Here is a 19,747-nt window from a genome sequence, read left to right as displayed (position 1 = left end):
TAATATGGTCCACATAATGTGGTCCACATACTGTAGGCATCACCGTGGTCTCAGCACCACCACCCACAGCCACTTGGACAGTGAATAACCCACTGTCCAGGGAGTTCATGTAGTTATTAGACTACATGAACAGGTTCAGTCCACATGAACACATGAATTCAACTGTGGAAAACCACACTGGCTGTATACCAACCCCCCCATCCTAAAATTAAAACCACACTGACTCTATACACCCCCCCCGATTCCTAAAATGGAAAACCACATCGACTGTATACCACCCCCCCCCATCCTAAAATGGAAAACCACACTGGGTACGGTTATGTGATGTTTTTTAAATCCAGTTTATTTTTCCAGGGAAAATTAATCCGGAGCTGAAGTACTTTCTCTTCTGCTTACATGGAAATGTTAAACCTGAATAAAGGTTTACATGAGAAACATTTAATCGGTTCTCACAGCCCTTCTGTTAACTTAGCTTAGCATAGTCACTACAATTCCATGGTCACACGTAGCCAGTTTTTTTAAAAGTGATTTGCAGTCTTTTGTGAGTGATTTGGTGAAATCCGATTCTCCCTAATTATTTATTTAGATCCGCGACTTACTGCACTCATACAATCTTGGGACTGTTATGTTGACGGAAGTTGGAAAATCTTTTTGTTGGAAGGGATGCATGCGCTAAATTAGCTTCGCTTTACCGTTTTAGCTTTGCATCAGTTTTTATTTCCCAAGATTTTATTAGTGCAGTAAGTCACATCACCATGATTTGAGCCTCAATTTGTGATCATATTGACCCCACCAGACTAAAGCAATGATTGGGGTGACTTGAATTTCACAAAATCACTCATAAAATACTACAAATCACCTATAAAAACCTGGCTACGTCTGACCATAGGAATGAAGCGATTATGCTAAGCTAGGCTAAGATAAGCTAACGGAAGGGCTGCAAGAACAAGGCATCTGGTGCACTGCAGTGCAAACTGTTTTGCCCACTTATCTAACTCATTAGTGAATGACAAATAAATTAATAAAAAACAAGTGGTGAACTATTCCTTCAGGGTTTTAGAAGCTGGTAGATACCGTCAGAATAGCCCACAGGAACGGTTTGTGTTCACTAGACTGTATTGCATATTCTTCTGCCAGCGCAGAATGTGTGCATCATCGCGACAGGACAAGACAATGAGCATCCACAGAATTAGGGATACACCGATACCGATACGAGTATCGGCATCGATACGACTATCGGCATCGGCTCCGATACTCAAGTGTGTGTACTCGTACTCGTACTTGTAAAAGATATCCGATACAAATGCACCGATACCTCTTACGGCCATGTGACATTCACAGTTCAGTGCAGCAGGTACGTGGCGGTGGAATAATGTGTGGGGAGTATGAAGAGTGTGGAGATTTTTCAAAATAAATGACGGTGATAAAAGTAACGCCGACTGCAAGTAACGTTAAAGACACAGACAGATGCGGACGCAGTGTTCTGCCCGTCCTCTGCGTACATTCCATCCGTTTCCAGGTGCTCACGGATGCGTAAACAGACAGAGAATACCAGCGGGTGTACGGAGCGGTGCGGACCGCTTTTAAACCTTACCAGTGAAAACGCTGCAATATTAGAATCACATTAGTGTTACCTCTGTCTTCTCCATGTTTGTTATTACTGACTTTCTTCTTCTTCTTCTCAAAAAACTTTACTCTTCTTTGTGGTATTTGTCCAGTATGGTTAATTCAGAGCGGCGCCCCCTGGTGGATCATTTGAGAAACGCTTATTCCAACACATTAAATGTCAGTAGCAGCACTTTTTTCCAGTCAGACTAATGACAACGACAATAAAGCACATTTACAAAAGGAACTAAGAATTGGAATGGGATTATTAAGTACTCGTATCGGTACTCGGTATCGGCAAGTACTCAAATGTAAGTACTCGTACTCATACTCGGTCTGGAAAAAAGTGGTATCGGTGCATCCCTACACAGAATGGTAGGAATAAAGTCCAAACGGAATAAACGGTTTACATGTCAGGAATAATTTAGCCCGGATTCAAAAGTGGATTAAACCAGTGACTTTAATCGGGTTTAAATTTAATCCCAACTTTTCTTTTTCAACTAGAATAAGGTGGTTACATGGGCATCTTAAACAGGATCTAACCTTTGATCAGTTTAAATCAGGAATAAAAGTTGTCATGTAAACACACCGACTGACTGTAAACCAACCCCCCCATCCTAAAACGGAACACCACATTGACTCTGTATACCAACCCCCCCATCCTAAAATGGAAAACCACACTGACTGTATCTGAGTAATGACACCAGAAAGGTGGTTTGGAATGCTGGCCCTTTAAATGCACATGAGCCACTTCAGGCCCCACCCCCTCCAGGTTGTCGGTGGTGCTGTTCTTTCCCGTTCAACCAACAACTGAACATTTTAGGTAATGGGCTCCAAGTTTGGACATAATTTCAGTATGGACTGCAACCGCTGCTGCTGACAAACAATTATGGAGAAATACTGGAGAAATATTCATCTGAAGTCTGGACCTTATACGTGCAAATGTGGGGATGGAACTAGTAATAGACGCAACTAATTAAGAAGGAATTCAAATGAAAGAAAATGAACAAAAATAATTTAAAAAAAGCAGAATAATGAAATAAATGACCAAAACTGAACAGAAATCAACAAAATACTGAAAAAAAATGAACAAAACCGAACAAAAATCGAGCAAAATAATGAAAAAAATAGGACCAATGGCCCTGTAACTTACCGGCCAAATTAAAAGCTTTGGGAATTGTATCCAGATGCCATTTATTATCACCCAGTTATGTGTATTTATTACATTACAGAAATAGCCCATGTTTTGGTCATATTCCAGTCAGATCTGTAAAAAATTCAAATTCCAACTTGATATCATTGATACTTACTGATTTATTGTATCAATCCACTTCCTATCTGTTATAATGGGAAACATTTTTCAAAGTCACACCAAATCCAGAATCAGATCCGGATCAAAATAATTTTAATACCATGTGTTGACATCATCATAAAGAAGCTGTATACCAAGTTTGAAGTCAATCAGCACTGTAGTTTCAGAGAAAAAGACGATTGAAATGTTTTCCCCATAAGAGCCCATGTTAAATTTTCCGTAAGTTCCAGGATCCAGAAGAAGATCCTGATCAGCATGTGGCCATTACGTTTTGGTCATCTCCCCATCAGGGCTGGACTGGAGAATTTTACACTGGATATCATTTATATTTACTGAGTTATTGCATGGATCCACTTCCTATCGCTTATAATGGGGAAATTTTTCAAAGTCGCACCAAATCCAGAATCAGATCCGGGTCCAAATAATTTCACTAACTTTTGTTGACATCATCATAAAGAAGCTGTATACCAAGTTTGAAGTCAATCGGAGTTGCAGTTGCGGAGAAGAAGACGATTGAAATTTTTGAAACGGATGACAGACGACGACAGACGACGACAGACGACGACAACGACGGACGCCGCATGATGACAATAGCTTACAGCCTGTCGGCCGGTAAGCTAAAAATGACCAAAATTGAACAGAAATCGACAAAATACTGAAAAAAAAAAAAAAAAACGAAAAAAAATCGAGCAAAATAATGAAAAAAAAAGAAAAAAAAACAAAATGTGCAAATTTCACAACTAGTTATAAATGGAACAAATCAAGAAGGAATTCGTATGAAAGAAAAAGAACAAAACTGAACAAAAATCGAGCCAAATTATGACAAAACTGAACAAAACTGTTTTGTGCAATTGTAATGCACATATGTAAATGATTAACAGAGGCATAATACTATGAAAATTACACTTGTTTTTCTTAAGACAATTCCAGTTTTTAATGTTATTCAGATTTTTAAGGAAACTTTATAGATATAAACTTGAATCATTATATAATTTTACTTTTTTCCCTGTTATCATTTTACTGGTCCGGCCCACTTGAGATCAAATTGGGCTGAATGTGGAAGACATGTTGTTATCCTCATAACTGTCTAACTCGTCCGCTCTGTGTCCATCAGTCTGTGTCCAACAGTCTGTGGACCTGTTGAATCCAGGTGTTTCTTTTCTAACAAGGGTCTGGGATCCAAAACAATAATGACTAATATCAGAATATAGTTTTTTATTATGGGATAGATATCCTATTGATTATTAATATTGATGTTTCTGTGTCCGATCCACATGAACAGGACATCTGACAGCTGGAGACATGATGTGTCCGCATATTTGTGTCCATAAAGTTGATAAATATCCATATTTCACTCTAGTTTAATGGTAGATTTTTCTTCCACAGATGTGATGACAGTAGATGGTTAGATGAGGAAGAAAACTATTATTTACAATCAGAGCAGGAAAAATATTAGAGACATTTAGAGGAAGAACATTGAAAATCAGAGTCATGAATAAAAAAAAAATCGGTGGTTTTTGGATGATTTTTGGGTTGTTACCTCCGCCAAGGAGGTTATGTTTTTGCCGGGATTGGTTTGTTTGTCTGTCTGTCTGTCCGTGTGCAAGATAACTAAAAAAGTTATGGACGGATTTGGATAAAAATTTCAGGAAATGTTGATACTGGCACAGGGAACGAATAATTAAATTTTGGTGGTGATTGGGGGGGGGTGCACTGATATGCCTTGGCGGAGGTCTGCACTCTCTGAGTGCTTTTCTAGTTTTTGTTTAGTTTTTAGATGGTTTTTGAGTAATTAATAAGTAGTTTTGGGGGTAGGCTAATTTTTGGGTGGTTTTGGGGGTAATTTTTGGGTGATCATGAAAGAGCACAAAAAATATTTTAGAAATTTAAAAGTAGAACATTTAAAATCATAGTTATGAATTTAAAAAAAATAAATAAATGAAAAAAATAAAAATAAATAAATAAATAAATGTTGAAAGAGTGAGATGTGAAGAAAGTAGATTGTTAGTTGCGGTAGAAAATTATTATTTACAGTCAGAGCAGGAAAAATATTAGACATTTAGAGGAAGAACATTGAAAATCAGAGTAATGGAGACAAAAAACAAAATGGAATTAATGTTGGTATAAATTCAGTCCAAACCATCTGTGAGTCATTTTAGAAACAAAGATAACAAGAAAAGCACTCGGAGAGCGCAGACCTCCGCCAAGACAGATCTGTGTGCGCCCCCCCCCCCCCCCCCCCCCCCCCGATCATCACCAAAATGTAATCATTTCTTCCTTGTGCCAGTATCAACATTTCCTGGAAATTTCATGAAAATCTGTCCTTAACTTTTTGAGTTATCTTTCTAACAAACAAACAAACAAACAAACAAACAAACAAACAAACACGATTGCACACACACACACAAAGCAAAGCGATCACAGTACCTCCTTGCGGAGGTAATAATTGAACCCAAATGAACCAATGCACTGATATCTATCCCATAATATAAAACTATATTCTGACATTAGTCATTATTGTTTTGGATGAATTCAATGTGTCCACATACTTTTGTCCACATAGAGTATGTTTGAGGCAGTTATGCTCTGAGGCTAACGATAGGTCTAAATGGACTCCTCTGTCAGACCATGTGACCACCGCTGCTGTCCACTCTTAACCCAGTGTCTTGTGTCTGAGCTCAGTCCTCCTCTGGTCACTGAAGGTCATACTGACAGACCATTGATCAGCTCCATTCAAATGGTGGCTCATTACAGAAGGTCAGACACAAACAGGATGTTGGGGCCAGTGTGTGTTGGTCTGTCTCTGTGGTTAATGGAGCTTAATCAGCCTCATTATGGCTCACATAAATTAGATGGAGTGCAACTTTGAGTTTTAGGGAAGCGCTGCTGATCTCTGGATGGCTGTAAATAACCTGTTGCCCCTGGTAACGTCCAAAGCACAATGGAAACAGTGTCCAGGGAGTGTTTGCAGTCCACTGGTACCTGAGGCATCCATGTGTTTGTCAGCAGCTGATACTTTAAGACAAGGACATCTGCATGGCCCTCAGACCTCCTCCATAAACATCTGGTATCCAGGCGTTTACCTGGGGGTGGTCCTGGGGGGTTTCAGCTCACATTTGGATTGTGGACTTGTGTCTGTATCTGTGGTAGAATCTGTCACTGTCCTTCAGAGGCGAACTGTGTTTGAACTCCACAACATGAAGAACCAGCTGCTGTTTGAGGAATGGAAGGGTTTAAGGTCTTGGACTGGGCCTTCAATGTCAAACACCAACACTTCAGCAGAGTCTGGAGACACGTTTACACAGATACAGGTCAAAGGTCAGATGGTGATCCCACCTTTTTTGCTCCATTGTTTGATTTCCACAGACAGAAGAGGAACAAAGGTAAGACAGGTGGACTTTTACACAGTGGACCTGCGTCCACCAATCAAAGGGGTGGAGCCACATCATAGCAGATAGTGGGGTGTAGAACTTGTGCGTCTGAAATACTCTGATCATAGCTGTATTGGTAACCTCTGCAGAGTCTGTCACTGTTCCACAGATGTTCTCATGGATACAGTCCTCCTGTCCAAGCGCCAACAGCTGGTGGATGTGGGTGTGTCCCCAGTTCCACATCTGTCTGGTGGATGTGAGCGTGTCACCAGTTCCACATCTGTCTGGTGGTGTTGATATGTTTGTTTACTGTACATGGCCCACACTCATTTTTAACCCCCCCGGTGCGGGGGTCACACATGTTATCAGTCCGTCCTCCAACCATCAGACCTTGGTTGGAACCAGTGATGTTCCTTTTCCACAGCGGTCCAGAATCCTGGTTCCACCTTTATCAGGGCTCTGTTCCTTCCTCCAGAGGAGTTCCAGAGGTGGAACAGAAGTGGAACCAAATGATCCACCATTTCATTTACACTGATGACAGAAAAGAAGAAAGGGGGAATATTCCAGAACACAAGAGGAAATGGGATTAAAACAGTGGTTCCAACTTTATTTACTCCTGACTCCATTTTAACATCACACATTTCTGTCAACCGCAGACATTCAAAACAGACTTCTTTTTTTTTTTTTTTTTCAGATTAATTTGTTTTTGATCCTGTAATAGTTTTCTATCCTGTGTTTCAAATCCCGGTTGGTTTTAGAGGATATTTAGTCTATGTATTGTGTATTATTCTGGACGGAGGCAGAAAAGCCAGATTACTGTACAAAGGGAGACTTTGATTTTCCTTGGTCAGGATATGTCCATCTTGGATTTACAAGGCTGACAATTAATACTGAACAAGCAAGAACCGAAACTATGAATTATGAAAGGGATGCAACATCTGAAACCAACCACAATGAACATTTGACAGATAAACAGTACCACAGTGCTTCAGTTTCAGACTCACAGTTTGTCATGTCTTACACACACACACACACACACACACACACACACACACACACACAATATTAAATATAAATTGAATCATTAAATTTATTTATTTATTTATTTATTTATTTATTTATTTATTTAAATCACTAGAAATTTCAGGTGACCCCATTTGAATTTCAGGTTTGAAAAACACTGGTCTAGAGGGTCAGCCTCAACACTAATCCTTTTCTGACCTGTAGCTTCATGTGAGAATGTGGTAGCAGGTGAAAGCTCAGCTACCTCTATGGAGAGAAGAGGTTTGATACTAGACCAAAACTATCAGTTAATGTCACATTTACAGAATGGAGGAAATGAACGTGCTTTTCAGTAGTAGACAGTAAACAGTGCCAAACCTGTAGCTGCTGAAGGTGCACTTCTTCAACTAACCCAGTGTTTTTCAACCTTGGGGTCGGGACCTGGTTGCCTGAAATTTCTAGTAACTGATTAAAAAAAAAAAAAAAAAAAACCCAACTTACTAGTAAAAAATATATGTTAAGTTGACAGAGACAATCCCAAGCCATAAAAGACAAACTCTGGAGCTGAAACTGAAGCACTGTGGTACTGTTTATTTTTCAAATGTTCATTGTGGTCGATTTAAGATTCTGCAGCTCTTACGTAATTCATAGTTTGAGTTATTGTTTGTTCAGTATTAATTGTCAGCCTTATAAATCCAAGCTATACTCAGTGTACATATCCTGACCAAGGAAAATCAAATTCTCCCTTTGTGCAGTAATCTACACCTGGCTTTTCTGCCTCCGTCCAGAATAATATACATTATATAGACTAAATATCATCTAAAATTAACTTTTATTTGCAACATAGTATAGCAAACTATTATATGATCAAAAACAAATTCATTTTAGAAAAAAAAAAAAAAAAAGTCTCCGTTTTGAATGTCTAGGGTCGCCAGAAATTTGTGATGTTAAAATGGGGTCACAAGCCAAAAAAGGTTGGGAACCACTGTACTAACCCATGCACGCAGCTCCCCTTACACCTGGAATCTGACGCTGGAGGATAACTGGGATCCAAATCCTGCACAAGTCTGGAATGTCTGTTATTTATAAAATAAAAATATCACCGTGAATGACCTACTCTATGGTCTAACACAGCAGAAGTCCTTCTGCTGTGTTAGACCATAGAGTAGGTCATCTCTCAAAGCCACACACACTTTGTCTTGAACTAATCTATATTTATCCATAAATCGATACAGAGAACAAAATTCAGTGAGCAGATCAATCCTCACTCGGTAAATTCGTTTTTATCAGTGCAAAATGTCCATGGGAAAAATCTGATATCATTAAAGATATTGTCAAACTTGTGTTAAAAATCTTGTTTTTCAAATGTAAATAATATTTCAAAGTTAACACATGACAGAAACGAAGTGAAATGAAGCTACAAGAATACATCCTCCTTCGCATTAAAATCAGCCCTGGAACGAGGAACATACTTTTAACCAACTAGCCAAGAAATGGGATAGCGCATTTTGCATTGCACTGGGGTTAACAAACTAATGCACAAATGCATTTTGTGTTGCGTTAGTTGTTAACGAACAAACAGCGAGCCCAGAAATGGGATAGTGCAAAATGTATTAAATGGACGCATTTTGCGTTGCGCTGGGCTTAACAATTTAATGTGCTAGTGCAGAAATAAGCCCCAGACTCACTGTGGGCTCAGTGGGCAGAGCCAACCAAATGGACGTAGTTTTGGTGGATGGATGGATAGATGGATGGATGTTACTCTGTAACATTTCCAACCGTGCACCATTTGAAAACATTGCGTGGCTCTGTGCTCTGTCGTTACAACCTCAGAATGTGAACTGTGAAATGTGATGTTGGACCTAACTGAAATAAGGGACAAATGTTCTAAAAGACTCCTCTGAAGTGGAGGTTTTAGGCTGTGTTTGGTTTCCTTAATAAATGTAGACTAGCATGTCTTGGTCATGGCTATGTTCTCCTAACGTCTGTCTGTTGGTGGTGGTCAAATATGCACAGGATTAGCTGGTCCAAATCTAAAGTATTAGTCCATCTGTCCTTCAAATGAACACGAACACATGGAACACAAAGGAAATAGTCCGGAATAAAAAAAAAAATACAAAATGAAATGAAATCAAGTAGCAGGGAACTGTGGGAAATGAAGTGCTTTGGTTGTTTCATATTTGGTCATTTACCATTTTGAATCTTCCTTTTTCAACCTCTACAAACCAACACTTTCCTCATATAACCTGAAAAAAATAGGACCAATGGCCCTGTAGCTTACTGGCCAAATTAAAAGCTTTGGGAAATGTATCCAGGTGCCATTTATTAACATCCAGTTATGTGTATTTATTATATTACAGAAATAGCCCATGTTTTGGTCATATTCCAGTCTGATCTGTAAAAACTTCAAATTCCAGCTTGATATCATTGACACTTACTGATTTATTGTATCAATCCACTTCCTATCTGTTATAATGGGAAAATTTTTCAAAGTCACACCAAATCCAGAATCAGATCCGGATCGAAATAATTTCAATACCTTGTGTTGACATCATCATAAAGACGCTGTATACCAAGTTTGAAGTCAATCAGAGCTGTTGTTTGGGAGAAGAAGACGATTGAAATTTTTTTGTTTGTTGTTTGTGTTTGTGTTACACCTGTCCACTTCTGCATGTCTACACTGAGGAGTTGCTGTTTTCAGTGTTGTGTTTATTTCCACTTTCTATAATTTGCGTCACATTTTGCAGTAGTAAAGTGTGGCTGTGATTCCCACTCGGAGTTTGAAATCCGTGTTCCGTTGTTTTTCTGTCACTGTTCTTACATATTCAGATCATTATCAGTTGAACTTATTAACTGTAGAACAACACCATCTGTCTGTCTGCAGTCTGACCCACACTGGGTAATAACGACTCAGATATATCTAAAGTACACAAACACACACACATGCTCCGTAGGTCCAGTAAATGCCCACAGAGAGCAGGGCATCATGGGAGACGACATGTATGACTGGGACCAGTTTCCATCCAGACTGGTTTCTGTGTGTAGATAAAAGCTCCAAACCCATCCTCACTCTCTTGTTGTTTGTCATTTTTGGGTGGTGTCACAAACCCAACCCTCCCTTAAATGAAGTGGTGTGTTCACAGACCAGCAGCTCCTGTTGGAACTTCCAGCCTCATTAACCTTCTACTGTCTTTGTGTTCTTTGTCTTCAGACTGTCCAGATGAATCCCATGACACAGCTGTACTACAAGAAGGTCAGTCCAACCCACTCACACACACATGAACTGACTCCTGCTCATTTATGGACAAACATCTGTGAGACAGTCCTGATGGTGGACGGTCCTGGTGGTGGATGGTCATGGTGGTGGACGGTCCTGGTGGTAGACGGCCCTGGTGGTAGACGGCCCTGGTGATGGATGGTCCTGGTGGTGGACAGTCTTGGTAGTGGACGGTTCTGATGGTGGACAGTCCTGGTGGTGGACCTTCCTGATGGTGGACGGTCCTAGTGCTGGACGGTCCTGGTGCTGGACGGTCCTGATGGTAGATGGTCCTGGTGGTGGACAGTCCTGATGGTGGACGGTCCAGGTGGTGGACGGTCCTGATGGTGGACCTTCCTGATGGTTGACGGTCCTGGTGCTGGACAGTCCTGGTGGTGGATGGTCCTGATGGTGGACAGTCCTGCTGGTGGACGGTCCTGGTGGTGGATGGCATGGACTCCAGGGCTACGACCTCAGCTATTTGATCAGTGACAGTGGAGCTGTGACATCACAGAGCATTCATTTATGTAGATACAGACACACTGGTTTCCATGATGACACCATTTAAACAGTTCAGGGTTTGTGTTGGATGACGTCTGTGCTGCATTTGTCTTGTAGAGTGGACGGACCTGACTGTTGTATTTGTCAGGGTTGTCCTTCTGGGTTCTGTCTTTGGTGTGCGGTCAGCTCAGCTCTTCTGTTCAGACTATTCTCAGATCTTCTGACAGATTGTTCACCTGGACTCATTTCACAGTTGCTTCAAACTCACCACTTTTTCACGTAATTAAGATGAAGGTTTGTCTTCATCAGCACTTTTCTTCAAAGGAACTGAACCAATTTAAAGCAAATGATGAAAAATCAGCAAAAACATTAACTGACAAATTAAAGATGACCGAAGAATCAGACCACAGTGGATTAAAGCAGGTTCTGATGATGACAAGCTAAGTATAAATTATATACTTAGACCATAACCCTCAGTGGTCCCACCTCCAGAGCCCCCCCACCCCCTTAGGGTTAGGGTTAGGCAGGGTCTACTCCAGATTTATACCTGTTAAAGGTGTTTCTATTACAACTGGTGGATTCTGTTGATGTCTGGGTTAAGGGTTAGGGTTAAGGGTGGATTCTGTTGGTGTCTGGGTTAAGGGTTAGGGTTTAGGGTGTATTCTGTTGGTGTCTGGGTTGGGGTTAAGGGTGGATTCTGGTAGCGTCTGAGTTAAGGGTTGGGGATGAGGGTGTATTCTGTTGGTGTCTGGGTTAAGGGTTAGGGTTAAGGGTGGAGACTGTTGATGTCTGGGTTAAGGGTTAGGGTTAAGGGTGTATTCTGTTGGTGTCTGGCTTACAGGTAAGGGTTAAGGGTGTATTGTGTTGGTGTCTGGGTTAAGGGTTAGGGTTAAGGGTGGATTCTGTTGGTGTCTGGGTTAAGGGTTAATGCAGTCCTCTCCTAAACATGGTTCTTCCTCAGTCTGTTTTTCAGATAAGTTAATTTCAGACTTTGTCATTTTTGTGTTTTTACTTTAGGCGACCTATTCGCCGTACAGAGACCGAATCCCACTGCAGATAGTGAGAGCAGAGGTGGAACTGTCTGCAGAGGAGAGAGCATACCTGACTGCAGTGGAAAAAGGTACACACACACATATACACACACAAACACACAAATGTATATATATATATATATATATGTATATACAGTACAGGCCAAAAGTTTGGACACACCTTCTCATTCTTTGCATTTTCTTTATTTTCATGACTATTTACATTGTAGATTCTCACTGAAGGCATCAAAACTATGAATGAACACATGTGGAGTTATGTACTTAACAAAAAAAGGTGAAATAACTGAAAACATCTCTTATATTCTAGTTTCTTCAAAGTAGCCACCCTTAGCTCTGATGACTGCTTTGCACACTCTTGGCATTCTCTCGATGAGCATCAAGAGGTAGTCACCTGAAATGGTTTCCTAACAGTCTTGAAGAAGTTCCCACAGATGCTTAGCACTTGTTGGTCCTTTTGCCTTCACTCTGCGGTCCAGCTCACCCCAAACCATCTCGATTGGGTTCAGGTCCGGTGACTGTGGAGGCCAGGTCATCTGGCGCAGCACTCCATCACTTCTTGGTCAAATATTCCTCACACAGCCTGGAGGTGTGTTTGGGGTCATTGTCCTGTTGAAACATAAATGATGGTCCAACTAAACGCAAACCGGATGGAATGGCATGTCACTTCAGGATGCTGTGGTAGCCATGCTGGTTCAGGTTGCCTTCAGTTTTGAATAAATCCCCAATAGTGTGACCAGCAAAGCACCCCCACACCATCACACCTCCCCCTCCATGCTTCACAGTGGGAACCAGGCATGTAGCATCCATCCGTTCACCTTTTCTGCGTCGCACAAAGACACGGCGGTTGGATCCAAAGATCTCAAATTTGGACTCATCAGACCAAAGCACAGATTTCCACTGGTCTAATGTCCATTCCTTGGGTTTCTTGGCCCAAATAAATCTCTTCTGTTTGTTGCCTCTCCTTAGCAGTGGTTTCCTAGCAGCTATTTGACCATGAAGGCCTGATTCACGCAGTCTCCTCTTAACAGTTGTTGTAGAGATGTGTCTGCTGCTAGAGCTCTGTGTGGTATTCATCTGGTCTCTAATCTGAGCTGCTGTTAATTTGCGATTTCTGAGGCTGGTGACTCAGATGAACTTATCTTCAGCATCAGAGGTGACTCTTGGTCTTCCTTTCCTGGGGCGGTCCTCATGTGAGCCAGTTTCGTTGGAGCGCTTGATGGTTTTTGCGACTGCACTTGGGGACACATTCAAAGTTTTTGAAATTTTCTAGACTGACTGACTTTCATTTCTTAAAGTAATGATGGCCACTCGTTTGTCTTTACTTAGCTGATTGGTTCTCGCCATAATATGCATTCTAACAGTTGTCCAATAGGGCTATCAGCTGTGCATCAACCTGACTTCTGCACAACACAACTGATGGTCCCAACCCCATCAATAAGGCAAGAAATTCCACTAAGTAACCCTGACAAGGCACAGCTATGAAGTGAAAACCATTTCAGGTGACTACCTCTTGAAGCTCATCGAGAGAATGCCAAGGGTGTGCAAGGCAGTCATCAGAGCTAAGGGTGGCTACTTTGAAGAAACTAGAATATAAGAGATGTTTTCAGTTATTTCACACTTTTTTGTTAAGTACATAATTCCACATGTGTTCATTCATAGTTTTGATGCCTTCAGTGAGAATCTACAATGTAAATAGTCATGAAAATAAAGAAAATGCGAAGAATGAGAAGGTGTGTCCAAACTTTTGGCCTGTACTGTGTGTACAGGCCAATATATGTGTGTATATATATATATATACACACATGCACACACATGCACACATATACACACACACATCCACACATATACATATACACACACACACATACACATATATACACACACACATACACACACAACATACACACACACACACGGTGCTGGTAGTATGGTGGTGGTATATCTGACTGATATAAATCAGACAGTGGGACAACTTTCAGAATGCAGAATTAAGACCACCTTTAACCCTTAAAGATCCAAACATCCACCTTTAACCCATAAAGACCCAAATGTCCACCTTTAACCTTTAAAGACCCAGACATCCACCTTTAACCCTAAAAGACCCAAACATCCACCTTTAACCCTTAAAGACCCAAACATTCACCTTTAACCCTTAAAAACCCAAACATCCACCTTTCACCCTGAAAGGCTCAAACGTCCACCTTTAACACAAAAAGACCCAAACGTCCATATTTAACCCTTGAAGACCCAAACGTCCACCTTTAACCCATAAAGACCCAAACGTCCACCTTTAACCCTTAAAGACCCAAACGTCCACCTTTAACCTAAACCATCTACTGATCTAAACTGTATAATACCTGTTGATCCACTAATCCTATTAATCCATGTCAATAATTGGTGTAAAATACAGTTCTTCATCTTTTCATGGTCATCAGATATGACCATATTTGGACGTTCAGAGGCTCCGAAGATACTGTGGAAACACCGTCATCTTCTCCAACATTGATTCACCTGTAAAACCCATGGAGTTGGATCAGTGACAGTGGATGGACGCACTGGGTTTATGTTCAGTTAATGACAGATTGGACTGAAAAAGACACTGTTTATTCAGTTTTATTTGGTTTTATACAGGTCCATCTCAAAAAATTAGAATATCATGTTCAATATTTTTTGTCACTCATTTCAGAAAGTGAAACCCATATATTATATAGACTCATTAGACATAGAGTGAAATATTTCAAGCCTTATTTCTTGAAATTTTGATGTTTGTGTCTTACAGATAATGAAAACCCAAAATTCAGTGTCTCAGAAAATTAGAATATTACATAAAATTAATAAAAAAGGATATTTTAAACAATAATGTCAGTCAGACTGTGGACTTCAGAAAACACAGTGGACCAACACCAGCAGATGCCATGGCAGACCAAACCAGCACTGACTGTGGAAACTTCACACAGGACTTCAATGTGGATTCTGTTCCTCTCCACTCTTCCTCCAGGCTCTGGGACCTTGATTTCCAGATGACATGTAAAATATACTTTGATCTGAACAGAGGACTTCGGACTTTCCACAGTCAGTGCTGGTTTGTTCTGCCATGGCATCTTCTGGTGTTGGTCCACTGTGTTTTCTGAAGGCCACAGTCAACACACCCATCTACCAGGACATTTTAGAACACTTCATGCTTCCTTCTGCTGATAAACTTTATGGAGATGCTGATTTCATTTTCCAGCAGGACTTGTCACCTGCCCACACTGTCAAAGGTGCCAAAAGCTGGTTCACTGACCATAGTGTTACTGTGACTGATGGACCAGAAAACTCACCTTACCTGAACCCCATAGAGCACAGGTGTCAAACTTGCAGCCCGGGGGCCAAATCTGGCCCGCCAAAGGGTCCAATCTGGCCTTTGGGATAATTTTGTGAAATGCTAAAATTCCAATAAGATATTAACAATCATTTTAGTTCAGATTCCACATTTGAACCAATTCAGTCTCAAATGGGGCAGATCAGTAAAATACAACCCAATAACCTATACATACTCATAACTCCCAATTTTTCTCTTTGTAGATGTAAAAATTTTCATATATTTACACTAAAACAAAATATAATTTCGCAAAAAATGTGAACAACCTGAAATGTCTTAAGAGAAGTAAGTGCAATTTTAACAATATTCCACCTGTTATTAAATGTTTTGTGTGTTGTAGACCTACTGTGATCTGTAAATTATGTATAATGTACATGTGTAAATGATCAACTGAAGCATATTGTTAAAATTACACTTATTTTTTCAGTTTGTTCATGTTATTCACAATGTTGGAAAGGATTGTTTGTAGAAGTGAACATTTTAATAATGTAATTTAAAATTTTTTCACTTAAAACATAGAAAAAAGTTTGGAGTTGACATTATTTATATATTATTATGTTATTATTTTACCAGTTCAGCCCACTTCAGATCAAAGTTAGCTGAATGTGGCCCCTGAACTGAAGTAAGTTTGACACCCCTGTCTTAGAGAATCTATGGAGGACTGTCAGAGACACCAGATCCACCAATGCATATGAGTTGAAGGACATTATCAAACCAACCTGGGCTTCCATTCCATCTGAGCAGTGCCACAGGCTGATGACCTCCATGACACCACACATTATTGTAGGAATTCATGCAAAAGTAGAACCAACCAAGTGTTGAGTTCACACAAATGAACAGACTTTACAGAAGCCTGACATTTGTGTTTAAAATATCCTTTTTTTATTGATTTTATGTAATATTCTAGTTTTCTGAGACACTGAATTATAGGTTTTCATTATCTGTAAGACATAAACATCAAAATTTCAAGAAATAAGGCTTGAAATATTTCACTCTGTCTAAAGAGTCTATACAGGCCATGCTCGCCGGCCCCGACCGATCGTTGCAAAGTTCGTCAATTACAAACAGAAAGAGCAGGTGAAGTCCCAGGGCTGAGAGCTGAGAGGAAAAGAATTCAGCGTCAACGATCAGTTTCCAAAGGAGATCTTGGACCGATGCCGGGTTTGGTTTCCTATCCGCCGTAAAGTCATGACGGAAGGCTACAGAGCGGTTATCGCTGTGGATAAACTATTTGTCAACGGTCAGTTATACTGGAACCAGAACACCACCCCTTGGCTCTACTAATAAGGTGAAGTTCAAGTTTACCCACATATACACACGGACTTAACGACAATAAGGTACTGAACTAACATTAATGCCAATGGAAATCAATGACATGCCACCAATGCACTGCCTGTCTCCACGTCACACGCGCACAACAGCGATGTGTTTTTTTCTCTTTTTATTTTATGTATCTCTCTCACTCCCACTCCCCTTTCCTTTCACGTTTTCTTTCCCTCACATTTTCACGTGTAAGGACAACCTCACTTTATATGCATGTTTTAACCAGAACAGAGGTAGACTGATGTTAGAAAATACATGGATGCACAATTTCATGTCTCCACAATCCACATAACACACACACTTATCGCATGTGGGATTTCAACACATCTGCATGCATCAAATATAACTAATCAGATCATGGGTACACTGAAGTTTGTCTCCTGGAATGTGCATGGAGCTGGTACCAGGGTGAAGAGAACCAAGATTTTCAATCAACTGCAGGATTTAAAGGCAGATGTTGTCTTACTACAGGAAACTCACTTGTCACAGACATCTATAGACACACTTCATACAGCACAGTTTCCACATGTATACTCAGCATGTTTCAATTCGAGGCAGAGAGGTGTGGCAACCCTCATCAACAGAAGATTAAACTTTGACATTGACAGCATAGTCAAAGATCCAGAGGGCAGATTTATTATAGTTAAATTATCAATTCAAAATGTTAAGTTATGTATTGCAAACTTACATGGACCAAATGTTGACGACCCCTCCTTTTTTCACGCCTTTTTCACATCACTCTATGATCACTCAGATTGCACATTCATTATCGGAGAGGACTTCAACACAGTTCTGGACCCAGGAGTTGACAGGCTGAGTCCCACTGGAAATATCAGACATGACCAATCCTCAGAAGTTGTTAAACAATATATGACGGATTTTGGTCTTTGCGATGCTTGGCGCTCTCACCATCCCCTTGTCAGGGAATACACCCTCAGTCCACCACTCTTATTCTAGATTAGATTACTTCCTTACTAGCAGCTCACTGATGAGTGATATATCTGAAACCAAAATTCATCCTATCAAAGTCAGTGACCATGTACCAGTGTCACTCACTCTGGTTAATAAGAACATCAAGCCACCAACTCGTAACTGGAGATTTAATACATCATTACTTAAAGATCCTCAGTTTATCAGCTACTTCAAAAGAGAATAGTCCGTATCAATAGAAAACAATGAGTTACCAGGAACATCAGCGTGTGTCCTCTGGAAAGGCAGTAATGCATGGGAAAATAATCTCCTTCTCCTCTCATAAGAAAAAGAAAGAGACCTCAAAAATATTGGAGCTAGAAGATAAAATTGAATCATTAGAGGAGGCCTACTCTGCCACGCCAGATGAGCACACGCTAAACAGTATAAGGAAAGCTAAACTGGAACTGAATGAAATAATAACTAAGAAAACGCAATTCTTGGTTCAAAGGCTTCGCTTGGAGAACTTTGAGCATAGCAACAAATCTGGGAAATTTTTGGCGAATCAACTAAAAACAAATAAAGAGAAAACAACTATTTACTCCGTTAAAGATCCAGCAGGAAACATTAGCCATGACCCCGACAAAATATATAACACTTTCAGGGATTTCTATAAACCATTACACACATCACAAATAGACCCATCAGATGATAATATTGATCAGTTTTTCAGCAACATCAATCTACCAAAATTACAACAGGATCAGAGAACATCTCTGGACTCACCTCTGTCTGTTGGTGAACTCCAAGAAGCTCTTCAACATATGCCCAATAATAAAGCCCCAGGTCCAGATGGTTTTCCAGCAGAATTCTACAAAGAATTCTGGACTATTCTGGCACCTACTTTCTACAAAATGATATTAGAAATAAAGGAGAAAAATGAAATACCCACAAATATGAACGTAGCTAACATTACTGTATTATTAAAACCAGGAAAAGACCCCACATTCCCATCCAGTTACCGCCCAATCTCACTAATCAATGTAGATCTAAAAATAATCAGTAAAGCTCTGGCCAGAAGAATAGAGAAAATAACTCCTTTAATAATCCATCCAGATCAAACAGGTTTTATTAAAGGCAGGCACTCTTCAACTAATATGCGCGATTAATTAACCTCATAGATTATTCTGACATACACAATCTGGAAACCATAATTATTTCTCTAGATGCAGAAAAAGTATTTGACCGGGTAAACTGGAAATTTCTATTTACAACATTAAAAAAGTTTGGATTTGGATCATCTTTCATTGACTGGATTAGTATATTGTATAAGAACCCTCATGCATGCGTGAGGACCAGTGATCAAACTTCTCTAAGCTTCAGTCTGCACAGAGGCACCAGACAGGGCTGCCCACTTTCCCCCTCACTTTTTGCCATCTTTATTGAACCTTTAGCAGCTGCCATTAGACAACAGGAAGAAATAAAAGGAATCCGTACCAGGAATATAGATCACAAAATAAGTCTTTATGCTGATGATGTATTACTTTTTCTCCAGAACTCACAAGCATCTCTCTACCAGACAATCACACTTATAAATAACTATTCATCAATATCGGATTACTCCATTAACTGGACTAAGACCATAGCCCCGCCTATTAACTGTCACTTTCAAGGTGTGCCCAATATTACAATACATTCAGGAAATATCAAATATCTAGGTATAAATATTTCACCCAGGTTGTCAGAACTAATAAAACTGAACTATGTTCAACTCTTGAAAACAACAGAGGATGATCTTCTGCGGTGGAGGCAATTATCCATTTCACTCATGGGGAGAGTTGCCACCGTCAAAATGATGATTTTACCTAAAATTAAGTATTTATTTTCCATGATACCCATCAAACCATCCTCTAGTTGGTTGAAGTCACTGGACTCACATGTATCTAAATTCCTTTGGGAAAACAAACCATCACATATAAGTCTAAATACATTACAGCAGACCAAAGACAGGGGCGGTTTAGACCTTCCCAACTTTGGCCAGTATTTCCTAGCCAA

The 19,747-nt window shown here is 40.1% G+C and overlaps 1 protein-coding gene across 1 annotated transcript in view; it reads left to right on the top strand.

Annotated features, from left to right (window-relative positions):
• The window catches only part of trpc5a (transient receptor potential cation channel, subfamily C, member 5a), a 253,871-nt gene that overhangs the window by 118,425 nt on the left and 115,699 nt on the right, over window positions 1–19,747 (top strand). Inside the window, exons 2-3 of the mRNA XM_030162423.1 lie at window positions 10,502–10,543; window positions 12,065–12,167. Of these exons, the coding sequence (XP_030018283.1) occupies window positions 10,511–10,543; window positions 12,065–12,167 (136 nt within the window). The 5' untranslated portion in view covers window positions 10,502–10,510. The remainder of the gene's footprint in view (window positions 1–10,501; window positions 10,544–12,064; window positions 12,168–19,747) is intronic.

The sequence above is a fragment of the Sphaeramia orbicularis genome, chromosome 18 (genome assembly GCF_902148855.1).
Source record: "Sphaeramia orbicularis chromosome 18, fSphaOr1.1, whole genome shotgun sequence".
Taxonomy (NCBI): Eukaryota; Metazoa; Chordata; class Actinopteri; order Kurtiformes; family Apogonidae; genus Sphaeramia; species Sphaeramia orbicularis.
Note: the sequence above shows the minus strand (reverse complement) of the source record. Positions and strands in the feature narration are given on the sequence as shown.